Here is an 18,594-nt window from a genome sequence, read left to right as displayed (position 1 = left end):
AACCGAGGATGAACAGACGACGATGCACAACATAAATAATCCAAAATGTACATCCCTGACACACCCTTGTCCTGGGGGGCCCACGAACCGCCCATCGCCGACCAGACCAGACCCTTACAGGTCCGGAACAATGCCAACCAATCCCGAACCTGCGGGAAAACCCCGTTCACACTACCTCCCTAAGGCACTAGTAGTAACATCCCCCTCCGCCACACTCTTGGTAAGAGTCCCCCACTGTTATAAAAGCACGCTGCCGGCCTGGTCTCGTTTCGCCGACCTCTGTTTCTATTCTGTCTTTCTGTTCGTTTTGGTGTTGCGCGCTCCGCACGCGATTTCGTGACGTGCATTTGTGATCTCGTGCTCTCATGGACACGCATCCATAACTGACTATCTATCAATTCTACTCGTGGGGACAATTTGCCAATTTTAACTGTGAGATTCGTCGCTTTTGAGCTATAATTTGGTTGCTATTCGAGTCTGAGGAGAGGGTGTGAAGGGAGTGGAGAGAGTGGGAGTGGAGAGAGTGGGAGTGGAGAGAGTGGGAGTGGAGTTCCTTCGGAATTAGAGTGGCCGTGGGTCGTGTTGTCGATGATAGCGTAACTTGTGGTTGAAGTCGTGGATTAAATTGGAAGTGGAGCCTGAAATTGGTGATCGATTCGGGTTCGCAATTGGCGGGATACATTTGGTAGGGTGACGGGGTTTCTGGTTTCTGGTTTCTGATTTCTGTTTCTTTTTTTTCTTTTTTTTTTCCCTCCGTGGTCGGGTGTCAATTTGCGACGTGGTGGCGTTTGTTTGGCTGATTCGAGACGACGGGAGTTGCGTTGGAGTTTCGGGGGTTATGAATGTTTTGTTTGTTTCGGTCTGTGACCAGTGCGAGTTTTCGTGTATAAAAAGTGGAGGTGATTGAAGAGGATGACTATCGTCGTTGCCTGAATCGGTCTTTTTTTTCCTGTTCTTGTAGTTCGTTTCGGTGTTGCGTCGTACGGATATCTTAGGAATTCCTCGAGTGTGACGTGATATATTCGGAGTTGATATTTTGTAACAGTGAGCGATCTTCGCTTGGTCTTGGATCTGGAATTGGTGATTGATGCTTAAGAGAAGCATTGAACCTCCAGAGTTGTAGACCAAACAGGGCATTCTCGCTGGTTGGATTTGTAGTGAGTGCTATCGTGGTGGATCATTTCAGAGACCTGACTGGCTTAGGCTGGTTCGATTCTAAATATTATCTGGGGGAGATTACAAGGTTAGGGAGTAGAAGCAAGTTGGAAAACGTTGCGGCCGCGGATTGAAGAATTTGGTCTATACAAGAATTCTGCCTAACGTGATCACAGAAGCTCATTGTGATCCCACATCAGTGGACATCGTGGTTAATGTTGGTGGTGCGCAGTTCCAGTACGTTTCGTTCACGTCGCTCCGCTCTTCGAAGCTTTCGAGTGCTAGGGGATAGGGTAGTGGCAACTCGCCGTGTGAGGGCTAGTTTTGCAGATTAATTTTCATATCTTAATAGCCACGTTATGTCTTACTTACGTACGAACATTTGTTAGATTGCGTTCTAATGTGACCATTCTGTTTCCTTGCAGGCTTTTGGCACAATATGTCGATAATTAGAGTTTGTTTTTTGTCCACCTTGTTTTCCTTGTTGGCTGCTTCCAGCTTGTGTATGGAGCAGACCTTGGGGATGAGAATTGAGGGTTCGCACATCGTGATGAAAACTTCGTGTTCAAGCTTCTTCTTCAACAGCCAGGTCAACAATGCCCAGGTCAGGAACGGTCGTCCGTGAACAGAGGAATGGATGTGTTGGTGTTACTAGTACTATTAATAAGATGTGTTTATCCGATACAGTTTGTTTTCTAAATTTGAAGAGTAAAATTTTAGTGGATCTTCATGACTCAACTTTGTGCAACCGTGATGCTCGAAGCGAATAACATGCTCTATGGCGGAGAAATACACTAGGTATATTCAAGCTAGCAATTTTAGGTTTTGGGTTCAAATTCTGTGTCTTTACCGTACCAGTTTATTTTTTGTAGCAGGGATGGAAGGTCATCCCCGAAGAGTGTGAGGATTTGGTGGCGCGTTACATGAACAATGGTCAATACGCCGTGGATATGGAAGGTGTTGCTGTGGCTGTCTTGGACTATCTTAAAGACATTATACCAGGGGAAGATGGGAAAGATGTAGTTATCTTTGATATTGATGAAACAGCTCTCTCCAATCTACCCTACTATAGAAAGCATCGCTATGGGTAAGGCCGTCCTTTACTTCGTAGAAAAGAGTTGAGAAGTTTTTCACATTATTAAAAGTGATTGGTTACGTCGATTCCTGTACATACGAACACCAATCTTGAGTATTCAACCGAAACTTAGTTTCATGTACTGTAAGCATTGGCTTAGGTTATTGCCTTGAAATTTGTATTTTTTCTTGACACGACTTGTCTGTGCAGAGCGGAAGTTTTTGATCATCCATTGTTTAGCAAGTGGGTGGAGGAGGGTGTAGCTCCTGCTATTCCTGCCATGCTATCGCTGTACAAAGTACTCCAAGCTGAGAACTGGGGAATCGTATTCATGACCGGAAGAACAGAGAGTCAACGAAACATTACAAGTCAGAATTTACTTGACGTGGGCTATTCGGGGTGGACCACCTTGCTTCTCAGGTATGTGGTTACATGTCACTCTAAAAGCTATCGACATTTCCTGAATTTCAATCTTCAGTATGCCATCATGAATGCCGATTTTCATTATTAATTAGTTCAGAGGGTGTTGAAGTTCTCGTTATTGGGAAGTTGTGGGCAAGTCTAGTAGATGCAAGGAGCGATAAAGGTTGAGTGTCTCAGAAACGCTGGTGTGCAGATCCCCTGGTTCTGCCACTTTTGTGAAAAAAAAATTAAAATTTTAAAAATCTTTAATTGACATCGCGCCAAGTTGAGAAAAATTGTTGACACGGCTTGTCATCCAGATCTCCTGCTGAAGCTCATACATCTGCGGTGGAGTATAAGACTCGAAAACGACTTCAGCTCCAACACGAAGGATACCGCATCTGGACTTCGTTGGGTGATCAGTGGAGCGATCTTGCAGGAGCTGCTGTTGGAAATCGGACATTCAAGCTTCCCAATCCCATGTACCATATACCGTAGATATCAGTGAAAAAAATTCTTCTCTCTTGGTTCTTTTGTAAGTAGCAGGTCAAGGGCATATGTTCACCAGCATTGCCTTTAGTTAGCCGTCTTGTATGCTTGCCATCCGTTCCCTACGCAAGGTGACGATGATTGATAGCATCAGAAAGAGCTAAACAAACTCACGATGCAGCTCAATCGTACACCAACCCTGCAGTTGCTCCGTACTCGCCGGTCAATATTTTTGTCACTGGCTTGTTAACGGAGTAATTACGTCATGAGCCTGGAGACCTGGTTCATTTCAATAATATCAGTAGCTGTTCATAATGTCATCAAGGTACTTAGCGAGTTTAGAAGAAATGTGGCACAAAGTGGTGCCAATGATGCTTACAAGACAGTTTAATTGTACCATGAAATTCTTTGCATCTCTAACCTCTGTAAGGATGTCTTCAATACATGCAGGAATAGCTATTACATACTCTATAGTTCACTTGGTTTTCACGATTCAAAGTTGATCAATTTTCGAATGGAAGTAAAATCTGTTAGATTTTGGAATATGTATTGTTAAATTTTATTGCCTTGACATTGACTGAGAACACTGAAACCATTGAGTTTGCATGTGTAACAGTCTTCATCAAGTTAAGAATTGGAAGCAGGTGATGGAGTATAGTTGTGGATTTAAATGAAATAGATGAAGTGAAATGAATATGTCAAATTTTTGAAATATGTTATGTGCACATACTTGCACATCTACTTTATAGAAATGTATTCACATGCATTTATAAACATAATATATGAGATATGAGCCTAGATATTTAATTCATTTGAAAAAGGAAAATAAAAAACCAATAATATTATTAATTTTTGGAAAGATACAGTAAAATGGAAAGAATATTGTTGTAAAATTATTAAATAAAAGATGTGTAGATATCTTGGATAGATTAGGTAAAGAAACTCATTGATATATGAGAATCATTCATGGTTTTGATATTGTTGGCACATTCATTTATTTATATATAACAATATGAAACCAACTAAGAAAAGGCTGCTAATAAACCATTTTCTAAAAACATATTGAAACAATGTCATATTCAAAAAGTTTGTATTATTGAGATTGAAGTGAATGTAAAAATTGTTTGATTTAAGATTATTACAACAAAGCATAAAATATGAAATGCTCAATGTGGCTATAGAGAGTTTTGTATTGATTCCCATGATTTTTGTAAAATAAGACATGCTTTGAAAAGATCAACCTTAAGGTTTAGTTTATTTCGTTGTTGTAATTTAATTTTATGTGTGGGTGAGGAATGCAATTAGTGTACCTAGATAAACCATAATTTTTGTTCTATATATATATATATATATATATATATCCTGTGAAGTAGAATCATGATTATCTAATTGAGTAAGTTTTGAATACTAACAGTGTTTTTAAACTTAAAAATCACATTCTATTTGTGGGTTGTTTGTAAACCGTTTACAACTGATGTACTCTCTAAGCACAATGTGCTTATTTACATAATGAAACCCACTAAACTGTCCCAACATAGAACTGTTTTAATTTAAAGTTTAAATTTACGCTCTTTTTGACTCTTTTTATTCTTACAACTTAAAACACTCCAAAATCTTATTTTATTTTTATCTTAGATTTGCAATGTTGATTATTACATCAATTTTTATAGTTTTGGAACGTGAATTCTGTTTTTTTGCTTTATTTTGATAACAACGTTATATTTATTGTTTCAAAGATTTTTTTAGATTTAATTATTTTAAAGTAATGGAGTTACCATAAAATAAAACTAATGTATTCTTCAAGTGATTACAGTACATTTTTTTAATAATCTAATTTGGCTTTTATTATATTTACAAAAAAATAGCTACCACATGCTAATGATAACTCATTTTTTTTTTATTTTTACTATCAAATGTAAATCTCTAATTTGGTATATGTTTTTTTTTTACAAAATAAAATAATAGCTATTATGCATAAACATAAAATCACAGTCATTTTAAATTTAGCCAAAACTTCCTTAATTTCATGCTTAGTTTATGATTTCTAAATATTTTTGACTGCTGGAAATGCCAATCAAGCACATAATATTTCCAGAATACATCCAATCCTTGACATGTTTTTGTTTAAGTCTAAAAACATAAAAATAAATAAATAAAACATTGATATCCTGAGTACCAAGTTATATATTCTAAATTTTGATGGAGTTCCCATTATCATTGTTATTATTATTCGATAATAAGTAGAATAATTTTTCCTTTTTAGAACAGCAATAAACTGAACCTTAAAATTCTTACTCTGAAATTTTCAAATGTGCAAAAAATTTTAATATTTTAAGTTATAGGGATTACATCAACAACAAGAGAAAATCTAAAATTACCAAATAATCTTGCAAAGTAAATTAAAATAACAAAAAATGTAATACATCATTATAATGTAATATAATAATAATATCGAATTCAAAGTTTAATAGTTTCCATGGGCTCTGACTTGTGGAGAATAATGTTATGTTGAATTATATATATATATATATATATATATACACTTCTCTTAATTGAAGCTATCAAATTAACTATCATTTTCAGCAGTTGATATAATCAAAACAACCATTGATTTTAAGACAGTTGAAATGACTTAAACAAGCAAAACCAAAATTTAGAAATTTTATTTGTCATTGTGATGACTCATTTTTTGTCATAGATAATTATATATATATATATATATATATATATACATATATATATATACATAGCATGCTATTTGTTTTGGTACTATATGTGCATATGTGTGTATATATATACAAAATAAATAATCAACAAATAATAAATAAAATTCTATTAGGATTAACTGAACCTTAAAATCAAAGAAAAGATTTATAATTGAAGTTATGTTTACAACAATTAATTTACAGAAAATTTATTGATGTTTTATAATTTACATAAGTATATATAACCATGTTGCTACTTTTAATGAATTTAAACGAGTAAAACTTACATAGCATTGAAACATATTCAACATTGCTCCTTCAAGAAAAACAAACATTTGCAACATTTTGAATATAAAATACCTTTAAATCGTCTGATGTAATCTGCACACTTTTATTCTGTTCATAACAAACATGTTTATAATGCAAAAAGCTACAAACAGTGCTTATTGACTCAAAACTTTACATTTCTAAAGACATGTTGGATGCCTATAATTTTCCTGCGCTTTCCTTAAACAACCTGCTGTTCTAAACCCTCACTAATGAAAATGAACTTCAAGAGAATCTAACCATGGTTTGATTTACATCGATGTAAAAAAAAAAAAAAAAAAAAAAAAAAAAAAAATAGAACCTTCATTAGTTTGTTTGAAAAACTAATTTTGAATATTTGACTTTCTGCTTTAAATCCATACCCTGTATCCAAAACTACATCATCGATAATGAAAGACATGGTGGCAGAACAACTAAAAACATGTTTCTATCAACCTTTTCGCTGAAGCCATTTAGCGTCTAGTGCTTGTGGCAGCAGTGATCCGTGCACTCCGACGGCAATAAAGGTTACCGCAGATTGCTCAAGTGGTACTCTTCCTCACTATACTTCTGCAAAAACGGGTGTTTCTGCAACCACCAAAAATGATCTGTAAGACCTGCTTAGATTTATCCTCGTAAGCACAAATCATAGCCATGCAAGAGAGCCCCACACTTCAAATATTTGAATTCCAACAACATTCTTGAGATCATGCAGCAAAATCTATAGCATCGGCATTCCTAAGTCGTAATATTCCTAAGAAATATTTATCGAAGTCTTAATTGTGAGTACCAAGTGCTATTTAAATGTTTTAGTTTAAGCTACAACCGTAAACAATTTAGTGAAGAGATTATATAGCAAGTGTACGTGAAAACAGTGCGCCAATTGCAGGACTTGAAGTAGCTGGAACAGACACACATGAGGGTAACCAATGCAGATACTACCAGATGATACTTACAAGTAAATCTGCAGTTGACAATCGGTCGCCAGGACGTTTCTGGATGCTGCACACATATTGTGCATGTTTTAAGGTTTTCATCACCAATGCCTAAATATGATAATACAAAGTAAAAAATTCTCACAACTTTTCGCCCAACACAACCGATAAAAATAGTACATGTCTATGCTTACCAAGCTGCAATGAAAGAGCAAAATTCGGGAGAGAATTTGTCAGGAGGTGCAGCTACGGGAGGTTGATTAATTACGAGCTCCATGAGCATGAAAAAGTTATTCCAGCCCTCTTCCTGCCCAGGTGGTCGGTAAGGGAAATAACCCAATGCGCACTCTAAAATCGTCAACCCTAAACTCCATATGTCACTGTCGTATGCATATGACTGCCCCCCGAGGCGTTCTGGCTGTCAAGTCATCCAAAGCCAATAAAAGTGAGTGACGCGACTACAATTGGTAACAATCCGCAGACTTCGCAACTGAGACCAATGTAACACACAAAATCTATTTATTTTAAATTGAAAAGAAGGAAGGTGAGAAAGAAGAATATCTAAACGATTTACACAACAATGTGACAGGAAACTTACCGACATATATGTGTAAGTGCCGACGAACGTGTCACGCTGGGCCATGGAACTAATCAACACAGCACTGACACCGAAATCAGATATTTTGACCTCACCCTTTTGATTGATGAGGAGGTTGGAGGGCTTTATATCACGATGTATGATGTGCCTGACTTGATGTAGATAGTTCAATCCCTTTAGTACCTAGCAACTCTTCCAGAAACTAATCAGCAGAGTTATCAATTTTGTACAAATGTGCAGGAGAATTCGAGTACAGAGCGCTCGGTAGCCTGCAGAGTGAAATTCGGTGAAATTAGCACTGCAATTCTGCGACAAAGCAACAAAGCAGATGGTAGGAGACTCACTTGATTCGAGATGACAGCCAAATAGGGCTCAGGTATCTGCTTTGTTTGCTTGATAATGTCGGCCAATGAGCCCCTGTCCATGTACTCCAGGACAATGGATATGATCCCATTGTGGTAGAAAGAGTGATAGCATTTCACTATGTAGGGGCACTGATGCAGTGTCAGCTGGTTGATTTTCAGCTCCTGTACAATCTGCTTCCTCACTGTTTCGTTTATGTTCATTTGAATCCCCTGCAGTGTCGCAAACTCTTATTCGCTAATGACCGTGCATGCATCCTTCTCACAAACGAGGACGCTACATTTCTCTAGGTTTGCAAAATAAAAGGGAATAGAACACCACCTTCAATGCGTAAATGTCGTTTGTCCATTTGTGCCGAACAAGCTGCACACTACCGCCCGCACCCTTGCCTAAGACCCGCACAGCCTCCAGGTCTGCCAATGAAAGTTGCGCGTCTGGGGGGTTCGCCTGTGTGTGCGTCCAATATTAAGCTAAGGGAGGATTTTAAGATCCAGCGCCATCTACTCAATTATTTAAGCAAAAGCCAAAAACGAACCAAGAATACGAGGACTACGACAATGGGCAGAGAAGCAGTCCTACATAAGCGGTGGATTCCGAAGAGACGACGCGGAGCCCCATGTGATCGAGCTGGATATCGTCATCGTGAAAAACTCCATTAGCCGTCCTGCACACCCCTCAAAAAAGAGCATCCTAAGATTCTGCTGTTCCTCATTGTCGAGACAAAGACCGTAATGAATAAACTCTTCAACGTGTCTGCGTAGTCGTATGCTTACGAGACATGCCCAGTACATCTTCCGAACTCTCAGACTCATACCTCAGGCGAGCAACTATGTGGCACCTCAAACAAGCATCTGAAGTGAGTCCTCTAAAAGAAAACCGAAAAGGGCGTCGTAGCAATTCCCTCAATTCTTCAATTGCACACACTTTAAAGAAGACCCCTGAACCGTACTTTAAAAACACTTGTATTTCAAACTAAGTCACATCTCCTTGGCCTCAAGAGACCCAAGGGAAGCTAAGAACAGAGCAATCAATACGTGTCATAGACAGTTTGTGTTAATAAGTAACTGGGGACTGTAAATTTCAATCCCTCTCTTCCAGAAACCGTGCACTAAGAAATGAATACTGCATGCTTCATTTGTACTTCACCCCTGGCAATGAATTGACGATGACCGCTACACATTTATTAGACGAGAGAGAGGTTACTTCAAAGAGTACCTAGACACTATTAAGAAATAAATCATTCAATCAATAAAAACAAAAAGAAAAGGTAAATACCCAAAGAGCTTACAAAAATCTGTGGATGGAATTCTCTTGCTTCGGCACCGCGACGCGAAGACCTCCCGTCCTATGCCTCCTACTCATATTCCCCTCCGGATCAACACAACGCCGGCACGCAATCCGATTCAGCTCTTCCAAAGCAGGGGATACAAAATCCACAAAACAGGAGAGAGAGGAAAAAAAAAAAAAAAAAAAAAGGGGGGGGGGGGTGCACCGCTGCTTTCCACTCTCTTGCAACACAATACTCCGATCCAATCCACGGCCAATTTATAACCAACAACAACAACAACACTGTCCACTTGGGCGTCCCGTTACGCACCGACAGCTACCACTCAACAACGAACCCATCACCAAACGAGACTTCAAATTGTCTATTATTATTATTATTATTATTGTGATTCCGATCGCAATTGCGCCATTAAACTACGACACATCATGTCGTATGCACACAGTAGCAGAGCTTGTAAGCGAGGCAATCCGATGCCTCGGCAAGCGGCGCTACACTGCCCTGCACTCCCTGCCTCCTTGCACTGCCTTGCCCTGCATAGCCCAATGATGATGATCCCACAACGTCGTCGTGACCCCGCTGGAAAGGAAGCTGCTTGTCCATGAATGAATGGAATGAATGAATGAGTGAGTGAATGCCCCAAGCAAGCAAATGAGAGAGGGGAGGAGAGATTGAGACTGACAGAGAGAGAGAGAGAGAGAGAGAGAGAGAGAGAGTGGTGAGTGCCGTCGTCGTCGTCGTCGTTCAGCCCTGCAACACAACAGTGAGTGCCCTCATCCTCCTCCTCCTTGTTCCTCCTTGTTCCTCCTTGTTCCGTTCTGTTCCAACAGTGCAGTGCAGTGCAGTGTTGTGTAGTGCAGGCTAGTTCGTCATGCTGCTGATAGGTGGTGCTGCGGCTGCCTGCAGCATTGTTGTTGTTTGTTGTTCTGTTGTTTTGTTGGTTGTTTAATTTGATGTTGTTTGTTATTTTAGTCTCATTGTGAGAGAGAGAGAGTTCGATGATGAATGAATCAATCAATCAATCCTTATTGTGTGGAAGATGATGACGATGACGATGACGATGCTAAGTAATGGCGGTGAGTGAAATTCAGTCCCACGATCTCACCCGCACTCTCTCTCTCTCTCTCTCTCTCTCCTCCGCTTCCTTCCCTTCCCTTCCCTCTCTCGTTTCCTCCGCCTCCCACTCCGTCCATAGTAAATTAGTGAGTGTGAAAATATGTATGTATATATAAAAATATATATAAAAGGATTTGTTTGTCAAGTGTTACGGGGATTGATGGTTCAAAAGGGTGGTTTGTTATTGACTTTGCACAACAGCAGATACTGAGCTCCCTCTTGCTCTGACAACTTTTTCTTTTCTCTTTTCTTTTTAACTTCATTACTCCATCATCATCATCATCATCATCGTCCATGTGTGTGCGTGTGTACAAAAGTAGATTATGTTAGATTTTGTGAGCAGCTTGCTGATGGGCAACCAAATGTTAGGAACCCCTAATACATACATTTGTAGGAGTGCAGGATTAACTAAACGTGAAAAAAGAAAAAACAAAAAAACAAAAAAAAACAAACAAACACACTCACACACACACTCCCACAATTATTTATGAATAAGTAGACAGGATTAAAGGTAGAACTTCTTTATTAAAAAAGTGCTGAGTACAAGGAAGGAGCCCATTCCGAGTTTTCTGTTCAATATCAACAGCTTGGCACATAATAATAATAATATTATTATTGTTTTTATTCCACAAATGGGTCAAGTTGTTGTTGGTGTTATTGTTGTTGATAGAAGATGAATAAAGGAATGAGAAAGAGGCCCCACTTAATGTATTATTATTATTATTATAAGGAGTAATGAGTGCAGTGCTATGGTTAAGAATCATGGTGTTATGAAGAAAGGATGGCATTTTTTGTGCTCATTTATATGGCTCTATTTTTTTCTTTGTAACTTTGTGGTACTACAAAGTGTGAAAATTGTGACTTGTTGGGTTATAACATTTTTATATGAATTTACGTGTCATGACAATGAAATTATTATTATTATTATTATTTCATTCAATATATTATTCCATTGTATTGATTATTATTGTGTTTTAGAAACGTGTTAGATAAATGATGATATTTCGAATATACATGTTTTAATTTAAATACATATAATAAAGAAAATATGTTTCATAATTTTCATAAATTTTTGCACAAAGTTTTGTGTATGTTTAAAATGTTTCCATTGCATAAGACTCTTCAAATACAGCCGTAACAAAATCATTTAGGAACATTAGTTAAAAATATTTTAAACATATAGAAAATGTTTAATTGAATCGAGTTTATTAAAAATATTTCAATGAATCATTTTCTCAAAATATTACACACACATATATATATATATATATATATATACACACACACACACACATAACAATCTCTTCATAAAAAATCAATCATAATTTATTTATTCTTCTTTTAATAGTAATAAAATAAACTTCTGGTAAAGCTGTCAAGTTGTTGAATACAGAAGATGATAATTTTTTACTATAGTATGGTATTTCCCAAAACTTGAGAGTGATTAATTTACATAATTTCAAGATACAATGATAAGATCAGAAATCATAATTTTCACCCTTGCATCTTTCGTAATCTATCTTGACACAACAAAATGGATACTTTGAGCATTTGTTTGTGCTATCAGCTTTTCAAAGCATTTATACTGTTCTCTTACAATTGACACTCTGGTATTTATAACCACGTATACTATATGAGCATGTGTAATTTTAATAATAAAAATTGAGGTTAATGTGTAGTTTATATAATTTAAATGTGATGGTACAAAAGCTCTCAATGTGGGATTTTATTAATAAAAATTCAAATATGAAACAATAATTTGTTTGTATGAATATTAAATCGTATATGTATATATTTACACACTTACTATATACTTTGTACAAACACCCCACCTTGGCTTAGGAGGTCAATGACGTTTGTTTGGCCACATGTTCTGGATATAAAGTCAAATGCAGCAATTAGAGTTTTTTTTTTTTTTTTTTTTTTTTTTTCCTTTAATCATCCATGCAATTTTAAAAATTAATAATAAATTCCTCTCACGTTCTAGGAATTACAAGGAAATTGTATTTTGAATTCTGATCGATATCACTGTACTATAAAGAGTTCTCAAGCCTCAATTATTATTATTATTATTATTCTTAAATCTCACTTTGTTACTTTCGTGTTATGACATACTTTCAAAAGATATGTGCAGAAGTTGAGTTATAATATTTAAAAAAATCATGTTGACTTATTTCCCTTATATATATATATATATATATATTCAAATCTTATATATTTTTCTCAACCAAAAATACACAACAGGCAATTAATTTTCACGTTGTTGTACTTCTTCTTCTTTTTTTCTTTTTTTCTTTTTTCTCCCCAATTTAAAATGAAATACCAAACTCGATTAGATGTCGGGGTCTTTGGGAAGGTTTCTCGATTCTTCTTTGTTGGGTTCAGGGTTTTAAGTTAAGCATTTTCTGCATTACGTTAATTTATTAATTACGTATTGCTATTTCTCTATCATTTAGTACTATTTTTCTATGTTAGAATAAATGCGTGTTCTTGGATTATGATCAGAGCTTGGTGGGATTGGTGGTCAGTCGTTACAGTCGTCGTAACAGTTTGGTGGGCTGAATTAAATTTGCCTCATCCAGGCCTGCTTGCAGTCCAGTAGTTTGTTTTAGCATAATCCCAGTATCTCTATTATTTCGTTTCTTAACTAGAAAGTTTTGAAGTATGACATCTATTTCTGGAAGAAGTTTCTACCATTTCCAACCAATTTCACATATGTTCTTTCCTGATGTGGAGATGTGTTTTTCATAGATCTATGAGAATGCCTCTCTTTCTCACTAGTGTTTGATCTTCAACTCGGTTTATCATTCAATCAATCGCACATGTTAATGCATAATGTTTCAATCTCTTGTACTCTTACGTCTTCGTTGCCCAGATTCCTGCGGAAGGGCTTCGAAACCTGGGCACGAAGATCGTTGAAGAGGAAGATTGAGTTTTGGGCAATCTAATACGGAATTATCATAGTATGAATTTCTTTTTTTTCATTACGAATCACGTCTTGGATCATTTGTGACTTGTCTAATGCGTTCACGGTGGCACATGAACAGTCTCCATCACTGCTTCAATTGAAGTATTCTTCCATCTGCTGAATAGCTATGTCGCCAAATCTTTTGGCTAATTACGATTGCTGCATTGTGCATGGCGAGTCGTTCTACTTGGGAGTACCACAGGAATACAACGAATGGTAAAAATTTGCGATTACGATATGTATCCTCACGCATGATACCTCGTTGTGCGATTCGAACCTGCAGCACATTGGGGTCTTCGTAGCCAGAACACTAACATCAAGTGGTCTGCTGAAGCGCAACAGAATTCAAACCATCAAGATAAATTGTTACCACTAGTGGCGTTACTTTGAGCACCGAGCACAAGATTGGGTTGGGTTTCTGAAGGATGAATCGGAACTCACTATGCTCGCTACAAGTAGCAGTTCGTTGGTGACAACCCCCAGCTCTCTCTCTCTCTGCCCATACCTGCTCTCACCCACAAATTGCAAGTGACTTGGGGGTCATGAGATCACGGCCCTGTCAGGTGTCTGTGAATTCTCTCTTTGAAAGTTCACTGCCCCACTCCCTCCCCCTCTTTCGCAACAATCTATTGACTGCTGCGAAGGCAGACATACATGCAATTCTAGATGTATGAACAGACAACACTGCAGAAAGTAGCATTCCCAACGATCCACGAAAGCGCAGCCACACTGAACATCTCCACCGGGCTACTCCGATGGGACCTGAACCGGAACCATAGCGTGGCTGCACCACCCTTGGCCCACCCACTGGAGATTAGGAGGCACGCCAGATAGCCTATCCACACCAGATTTTGCGTGGCGGGAGGAGCATCGCCAAATCCCATCTTCTAATCGTAATTGTTTACTTACAGTTAACAATCACTTGAAAATAAGTTCAGACTGCACCCGCTAAATGACAGGCCCACCTGCCCCTGTATCTCAGTCCCGTGCAGGTCGATAACGGGACCCAAAACTGAGATATGTCAAACTTGGTGATGGTGACGGAGTGCCACCAAAATGATTGAAGTAAAGGCATCAGTCAGGAATTATATCTCGGATCCGAAATCTTTCCTCCATCTGCGTCACGTGAAATGTGGAGAGAAAAGTGTAGTGCGAGGCACTTCCTGAGGTGACATGGCGATGCTAACCTAACGAAGAAGAAGTTGATTTGGCATACTTTTTCTCAGTTTTTATTATTTATTTATTTTTTTCAGGCTGTGTGTGTGCTTTTGACTTGAGTTTAGCACCACATTCTGCCTGTAACCTGACATCTGTACAGGTACCGAGTCGACAGGAGGGTGAAGTTAATCTAGCTTCTGACACGGCGTCGTGTTATCAGTTTCGTGAACGATTTGGCACATTTGTGCAAGGAATAGGGTTAGTGTTTTGCATTAGTGTGATTAGTTGCAAAGTAATACAGGAGCTATGGCGGAGGAGAACACCACTCCGTTACTGGGTGGAGATGATGCCATGGAGTCGGGAATCAAAGACAGCGATGGGACTGCTTCTGTACAACCGTCCAGAAGCTCATCCACCGGAAGAGCGCCATTCAAGTACCATAGAGTGTTGTCGGGCAAGGCTTTCAATGATTCTTCGAATCTCAGCGAAGGTATAGTGTTTCTTGCCTCAAAAAAATTAGCAGAACCACACGCGTTGCGATTCACGTAAATCTCTCAAACATAATTGGAGAGTATGATAATTTCCTACTCATCGTCTAATTTGTCTGGAAGCGATGGCGACCCGGCTTTGGTGATCCCTTAGTTGCATGGAACACGAGATGCAGGTCAAAGGGAGTACAACCGGGTGCAGAGAGAAACATTGTCATTGTACAGAGAAGTAGCGGAGGGTCCGGTCGGTGGAGCACACAAGGAAAGGGATGAAGAGGAGCCATATGAAAGCCTTGCGATAAACCTTTCCAACATTGCTAATGTTGTGCTCCTTGTTCTCAAGGTATTCATCTCCAATTTGATGAAGTGTCGAGCGTGGCTGACGGAAGTGCAAACGCAGCTTCCCTTCTTGCTCTCTATTGAAACCTGTTGCTTTGTTGCTTAGAGACTCATATACTGGGTACAGATTTTTGCGTCGGTGAAGAGCAGGTCGTTGGCAATCGTAGCGTCTACTTTGGAGTCTTTGTTGGATCTTCTTGCAGGGGTGATTCTTCTCTTCACAAGGTGGTCGATGAGGCGAGAAAATGTATATAAGTATCCAATTGGAAAGCTCCGTACTCAACCTGTGGGCATTGTCATCTTCGCAGCCATTATGGCCACCCTTGGTAATGCTCCCCCTCTATTACACTTCAGGATCATGAAACGAAGAGCTTGTTACTTGCTTGAAAGCCAATGTAATTTCGCAGGGGAGTCATAACCCTTGCACTCCAGGTGTACAAGTGCTGATCACAGCCGTGGAGCACCTCTTGGAAGGAGATGACGGAAATAAAATGAACTCTAGCGAACTTGTGTGGATGACGGTGGTGATGGTAGTCGCCACTGCTGCCAAGCTCGCTTTGTATCTCTTCTGCCGCACTTTCAAGAGCGAGATTGTTCACGCTTACTCCTTGGTAAGCAGTTGCCGTCATTCAGCGCTGTCAGGCTTGTAAGTAATAGACGGTGACTTTCCCACTAAGGATTCCGTCACGAGAAAGAGGGTTTTAGACACACAACTTTGAAAGAACGATAACCGTTGTAGGGTTTTTAGGACAGTTTCATATACGTATCATTTGATGTAACTAAGAAACTGCTGATCCCTTGCCTGGATTTTTAATCATTTATACACTCCATTTTTTTTGAATTTTGTGATCATGAGAGCAGGATCATGGCTTTGATGCGCTTACAAACATTGTCGGATTGGCAGCAGCGTTGCTTGCAAACCGATATTATTGGTGGATAGATCCTATTGGAGCTCTTGTTTTAGCTGTATACACTATCGTCGAATGGTCCAAGGCTGTGCTTGAGAATGCAGGTTTGAATTCTTCCTGAAAATGAAATCGTTTGACGTTGTATATCGCCTGTCAGTTCACTTTGAAATAAATTCGGCATCCAGGATGGTCATACCAGAGGGGTTACCGAATTATTCAGAACTCTATTTAAAAACCCTGAACCTCCGCCTAGGCTTCAACAATTCAGTTGTGTGCAGTGTCGAACCGTTTATGATGATAATTCAGTGGCTGTTACATCTTTGGCAAATCTTTGGACACAGGATCACTCATTGGAAAAGCCGCACCACCAGAATTAATTCGAAAGCTCACATTAATTACAATAAGCCACCATGAGGCAATTAGACGGATAGACACTGTCCGGGCTTACACTTTTGGAAGTCTTTACTTTGTCGAGGTCAGTATGAAACTCTAGCTCGTCTTTGTCGTTGTGTATCTTCAGTTCAGACTAGTTTATTCTAGCACTAAAACAATGTTGCATTTTGCTATTGCTGTGAGCTCTTCCTGCATGCAGTCCAATTGTGTCCTTCCTTCCAACCTAGTGGTCCAGAATACATCTAGGTTTCTCATTCATCTATGATTCTAATGCATAGCTTTCTGCGCATCAGGTGGACATAGAGTTACCAGAGCAAATGCACCTGAGAGAAGCCCATGATATCGGAGAAGACCTGCAGAACAAGATCGAAGATTTGCCTGAGGTTGAACGAGCTTACGTACACCTTGACTTTGAATCTAGACATCGGCCTGAACACACCAGGCAGCGCGGCAAAGCCACAGGTCTGATGGATTCCTGATCAAAAACTCTCCGACTAGGATGAATCTGATCACTGTTTTAAAGCATTTTAGGCTAAGAATAGCTGGCAGAATAGGTTCAGATGTAGTCTGTTTCTAATATGATAGTCCTTTCACGCCTGCTAATTCAGGGTAGAACCCCACATACCCAAGTGAAGCTCGTTTATGGAACGGCTCTGAGGATATCATTGCCAACTTAAACATTACAGACTGATCTTGCACATCCATTGATTTAAATAAACATGTAAGAAATAGGAAAACTGGGTAGAGCACACCATGCACAATGGAAGTGTTGGTAGATTAATCGGCCAAGTGGCTCTGAGATGGAAATCTCACATTGTGTTAGAATTCCAAATTCCTGAACACACATCATGTGAAGGTTGTAACATTTGTTTTTGTGCTTCTAGTTTCATGCAACGTCCTTATTTTTGCATATGAATTGAGTAACAGAAATCATAATACAATTTCAGTTACTAATGGAGCAATGGTTGTATTGTGCATTGCTACTTTGTGTACCATTTGAATCATTTTGCATGATAGGGATATCTATTAAGGCCTTGACTTAGAGTCACGAAATTTCTCCTCTTTGAGTACAATATTCTAGAATGATGTCCGAATGAACCATAAAATTTTCTTTAGGTGTAAATTGGATTTTAAAATTAAGAAATTATAAAATAAAATAAAATATTAATCCAAATTTACACTAAATTATTGTTGATGCTAGACAATTAAATAAATAATCAAAATATGTAGATTCAAAGTCTCAAGTTTTGAACCATATTTTGTTTTTGTTTGGAACAAATAATATAACCTTAAATATTCAAGATTGAACTATTTGTCCATCATCAAATATGGATGTACCAAAGTCAAAGTTAGTGGCAAACAATACTATTAATTAAATATAAAGATAGTATTTGATTTTAAGTAATCATGTATCATGATTTTAAGTAATCATGAATATATTTTTAAAATGTTTGTATAGAAATTATAAAAAGCATCATTATATGAATTACAAACAAATAATTCATTAAGTAAGTTAAATATTTTTTTAAAAAATAATTAATGAAACAAAAGATTCAACATCCTTTCTAATAAGGAAATTTTAAGTTCTTAATAAAAGTATTTTTTGGTCTTATTTATTCCATTTAAAAAGACTACCTTTGTAAATAAATAAAATATAAAGATATATTTCTTGAATTTTTACTAATATATTGTAACATATTCTAAAAATATATAAAATTAAAGTATTTATTTAACACTTTTATATAAAATATTTAGCTAAAATAGTTTTGTAATTTAATTTATTTTATTTAATTAATTTATTTTTTATATGCACCTATTATAGTCAATTTTAATAGTAAAATTTTCATGTTAATTAAAAAAATATTATCATATTATTTTATGATAGTAGTAAATAAAATTGCTCAATGCTCT

General features: G+C 37.8%; 3 protein-coding genes across 6 annotated transcripts; 2 read left to right on the top strand and 1 right to left on the bottom strand.

The window, feature by feature from the left end:
- The first annotated feature begins 235 nt into the window (after positions 1–235).
- Positions 236–3,587, top strand: LOC112293932 (acid phosphatase 1). 3 transcript variants are annotated; one of them, XM_024543942.3, is made up of 5 exons: positions 236–432; positions 1,581–1,759; positions 2,031–2,242; positions 2,441–2,650; positions 2,953–3,587. In XM_024543942.3, the coding sequence occupies exons 2-5, from the start codon at positions 1,595–1,597 to the stop codon at positions 3,128–3,130; spliced, it is 765 nt and encodes a 254-aa protein (XP_024399710.1). In that variant the 5' UTR covers positions 236–432; positions 1,581–1,594; the 3' UTR covers positions 3,131–3,587. The 3 variants fall into 3 exon arrangements, with proteins under 3 accessions (XP_024399710.1, XP_024399708.1, XP_024399709.1); XM_024543940.3 differs by having other exon boundaries at positions 256–1,392; XM_024543941.3 differs by having other exon boundaries at positions 284–685.
- Positions 3,588–6,198: 2,611 nt separating this feature from the next.
- Positions 6,199–10,057, bottom strand: LOC112293702 (mitogen-activated protein kinase kinase 1b). Of its 2 annotated transcripts, none has more exons than XM_024543430.3 (8): positions 9,317–10,057; positions 8,608–8,692; positions 8,350–8,475; positions 8,010–8,240; positions 7,666–7,848; positions 7,262–7,485; positions 7,089–7,134; positions 6,199–6,720 (listed from the first exon to the last, which is right to left on the bottom strand). In XM_024543430.3, the coding sequence occupies exons 1-8, from the start codon at positions 9,388–9,390 to the stop codon at positions 6,661–6,663; spliced, it is 1,029 nt and encodes a 342-aa protein (XP_024399198.1). In that variant the 5' UTR covers positions 9,391–10,057; the 3' UTR covers positions 6,199–6,660. The 2 variants fall into 2 exon arrangements, with proteins under 2 accessions (XP_024399198.1, XP_024399199.1); XM_024543431.3 differs by having other exon boundaries at positions 9,304–9,441.
- Positions 10,058–14,505: 4,448 nt separating this feature from the next.
- On the top strand, positions 14,506–17,593 carry LOC112293701 (metal tolerance protein 4). The gene is made up of 7 exons (XM_024543428.3): positions 14,506–15,045; positions 15,220–15,386; positions 15,510–15,708; positions 15,815–15,993; positions 16,244–16,394; positions 16,632–16,765; positions 16,977–17,593. The coding sequence occupies exons 1-7, from the start codon at positions 14,862–14,864 to the stop codon at positions 17,160–17,162; spliced, it is 1,200 nt and encodes a 399-aa protein (XP_024399196.1). The 5' UTR covers positions 14,506–14,861; the 3' UTR covers positions 17,163–17,593.
- The last annotated feature ends 1,001 nt before the right edge of the window (positions 17,594–18,594 follow it).

This window comes from Physcomitrium patens, chromosome 16 (assembly GCF_059467195.1).
Source record: "Physcomitrium patens ecotype Gransden chromosome 16, ASM5946719v1, whole genome shotgun sequence".
NCBI classification, from domain to species: Eukaryota; Viridiplantae; Streptophyta; class Bryopsida; order Funariales; family Funariaceae; genus Physcomitrium; species Physcomitrium patens.
Note: the sequence above shows the minus strand (reverse complement) of the source record. Positions and strands in the feature narration are given on the sequence as shown.

What these genes read in the sequence shown, in the direction of transcription:
- LOC112293932 (XM_024543940.3), top strand. Translation starts at nt 1,371, where the DNA reads ATGTTGGTGGTGCGCAGTTCCA. An exon ending in GTTGGTGGTGCGCAGTTCCA is followed by an intron (nt 1,393 to 1,580) that starts GTACGTTTCGTT and finishes GTTTCCTTGCAG; the next exon opens with GCTTTTGGCACAATATGTCG. An exon ending in GCCAGGTCAACAATGCCCAG is followed by an intron (nt 1,760 to 2,030) that starts GTCAGGAACGGT and finishes TTTTTGTAGCAG; the next exon opens with GGATGGAAGGTCATCCCCGA.
- LOC112293701 (XM_024543428.3), top strand. Translation starts at nt 14,862, where the DNA reads ATGGCGGAGGAGAACACCACTCCGTTACTGGGTGGAGATGATGCCATG. An exon ending in GGCTGTGCTTGAGAATGCAG is followed by an intron (nt 16,395 to 16,631) that starts GTTTGAATTCTT and finishes CTTTGGACACAG; the next exon opens with GATCACTCATTGGAAAAGCC. An exon ending in GAAGTCTTTACTTTGTCGAG is followed by an intron (nt 16,766 to 16,976) that starts GTCAGTATGAAA and finishes TCTGCGCATCAG; the next exon opens with GTGGACATAGAGTTACCAGA.
- LOC112293702 (XM_024543430.3), bottom strand. Translation starts at nt 9,390, where the DNA reads ATGAGTAGGAGGCATAGGACGGGAGGTCTTCGCGTCGCGGTGCCGAAG. An exon ending in CTTCGGAATCCACCGCTTAT is followed by an intron (nt 8,476 to 8,607) that starts GTAGGACTGCTT and finishes ACGCACACACAG; the next exon opens with GCGAACCCCCCAGACGCGCA. An exon ending in ACGACATTTACGCATTGAAG is followed by an intron (nt 8,241 to 8,349) that starts GTGGTGTTCTAT and finishes GCGACACTGCAG; the next exon opens with GGGATTCAAATGAACATAAA.